At 38.4% G+C, this 2314-nt stretch overlaps 1 protein-coding gene across 1 annotated transcript in view; it reads right to left on the bottom strand.

The window, feature by feature from the left end:
• The window catches only part of rbm19 (RNA binding motif protein 19), an 8815-nt gene extending 6863 nt beyond the window's left edge, over positions 1–1952 (bottom strand). The window contains exons 1-7 of the mRNA XM_014014407.1: positions 1816–1952; positions 1544–1726; positions 1335–1451; positions 1206–1247; positions 803–1007; positions 405–637; positions 271–330 (exon numbers count right to left, since the gene is read on the bottom strand). Of these exons, the coding sequence (XP_013869861.1) occupies positions 271–330; positions 405–637; positions 803–1007; positions 1206–1247; positions 1335–1451; positions 1544–1726; positions 1816–1851 (876 nt within the window). The 5' untranslated portion in view covers positions 1852–1952. The remainder of the gene's footprint in view (positions 1–270; positions 331–404; positions 638–802; positions 1008–1205; positions 1248–1334; positions 1452–1543; positions 1727–1815) is intronic.
• Positions 1953–2314: the final 362 nt, after the last annotated feature.

Genomic DNA, 2314 nt, shown 5'->3' with positions numbered 1-2314 from the left:
GCTTCTTCCTGTTCCCTTTTCGAACATGAATTATGTTTTACATTATATTTTGCTGGAAATTTTATGTTGTAACAATTTATTTTATTTGTTGTTGTGTTTTTCTCCTGTATGTAACATGTATGTATACTGTATGTATGTTTTATTTTACTATTATTATTATTATTTTTATTATTATTAAATTCTTTGAAATAAAAATTAATAAAAAAAAACCTGAAATATACTGAGTATTTTAAAAGAGGAACATCCTCACGGATGAAGTGAGAAACTTACTTCTTTAACAGTGAACGGGACTCCTCTGAGCTTTACTGTGAACTCCGTCGTGGGCTCCATCTGAAACCRACAAATACAAATAAAGAGACGTGCCACTAAAAAGTGTTAACCTGCACATTTGTCTCAACAGTCACCTCCTGTTTGGCACTTTTTTTCACTTTGCTCGGTCTCTTCTCTGCAGGGGAGGTTTTTGCCAGTGAGACGTTTTCACTGCTCTCGTAGGCGCTGTCTGCATRCTTAGCCTGAGCTTCCTTCTCCTCCTCTTCATCACCTTCATCATTCTCCTCTGCGTCTCGTGTTTGTACCACCTTTGAGCGCAGGTAGTCCATATCTGACAAACCAGACTGCACTGCTTCCTGAGACGCAGCTAAAAAACCAAGAATTCAAACATTAAATTTGTTTAAGTTTGAAATATTTATATGTAGAATCTGTACAGTATATTGTATAATTAGTAGCATTAGGGAATAATAAGCATATTTCCCCAAAAATGGAGCATAGTTTTAATCAACAAATGCCAAAAGAGTTGCCCAACCTTCACTGTCATCATCATCCTTGTCTTCATCCTCTGATTCCTCAGAGTCAAAGTTAAGATAATCATCAGAAGCCGGCTTCTTGCTTTTTGTCTGTCTGCTGCCAGGACCAGCAGTTTCCTGAGCCATGTCGTTGGCCCAGGTTGGAGCTTGGCTGCGGTTCTGATGCACCGACAGAAACTCCTTAAAACCTTCCTCCTCCTCCAGCTAACAGAAAACAAGAACACATCATGATAAAACACTGTACACACTTTGAAATTTGTGAAAAGCAATTTCAAATTACATAATAACATTTACATTTTTGAATGAGCACGTTTGATTGGAAATAATACATTTAGGCATCAGCTGTAACAGTTTGTGTTTACTTTCATACAGGCACACTGAAGTTAAATAAATAACACTCACTTTTCCCAGAGCACTGTTGGCTTCATCTTTCTGTTTATTTTTCTAGATTAAAAAAAATGCACAAAACAAACATTTAATTTGACTAATGCCTGTGATCAGAAACCAGGCTGAGATTTTCCCTGCTGTCACCTTTTTATTGTCAGTGGCTTTTGAAGGAACTGGAGGATTGTCCTGCTCTGATTTCTGGGTGTGTTTACTCCAGGATTTCCCTTTAGTGGGGTCTCCAAATGCTTTACACATTTCCACCTGCACAAACAACAACAACAAAAACAGGTTTATAGGTGGATAAAACTGAAAACAACACRCAAAGCTCAGCGTCAGTCACCGACAGCCCATACCGTCACTCTGGATGTGTCCACGAAGCTCTTGTTGAAATGTGTCAGCGCTCTGCTCGCGTCTTCCTCGGATTTAAACCCAACAAAGCCGAACTTTCGGAACTTCCCTTCTTTGGTGAACTTCAGAGAGCAGTCTGTCACGGTGCCAAAGGCAGCGAACATCGACCTGAACCTTTCCTCCTTCATCTAAACAGAAACATTTTGTCATAAGTTTCGGGTGCACCGAAAAATGGAGCTAATGCTAATTTGCTAGCTGACACCAGGTTCTTACTCACCCCGTTGGGAAGGTTTTTAACGATGAGTCTTGACATGGCTGTGGCAGCTGTAAATCCACTAACACGTTTTAAATATGAGTWTTAAAAATATGTCAACAAACCAGCGTGGACAGTTCAACTAAGTCGCCATATTTGAAGCTAGAAAGATTTTTCTTCTTTGGCTGTGGGGGTTTGCAAGCAAGTGAATATTATCTCCCCCYTATGGCCAAACCTGTGAACTGCATCCTTTCCCCTCAGTGACTGAAACTAAAGTACAGTACTAGACAAGAAATATTGCAAAAAATAAACAAAAGTAATATAACAGTAATTCTTTAGATTTTGGTTGCATTTTTACTAATTTTGTGAGCTTAAAATATTCAGGAAAATAATGAAAAGGTTTTATTATAAACTTAAAGCTTATTTAACAGAACTGACGAACAAGACTTCTTTCAGTGAAGACTTCTAATCTGACTGTTGTCATGTCAGGTTTTGATCAGGCAACAAATTTTTGCTAGAGCCC

The sequence above is a fragment of the Austrofundulus limnaeus genome, unplaced genomic scaffold (assembly GCF_001266775.1).
Source record: "Austrofundulus limnaeus strain Quisiro unplaced genomic scaffold, Austrofundulus_limnaeus-1.0 Scaffold114, whole genome shotgun sequence".
NCBI classification, from domain to species: Eukaryota; Metazoa; Chordata; class Actinopteri; order Cyprinodontiformes; family Rivulidae; genus Austrofundulus; species Austrofundulus limnaeus.
Note: the sequence above shows the minus strand (reverse complement) of the source record. Positions and strands in the feature narration are given on the sequence as shown.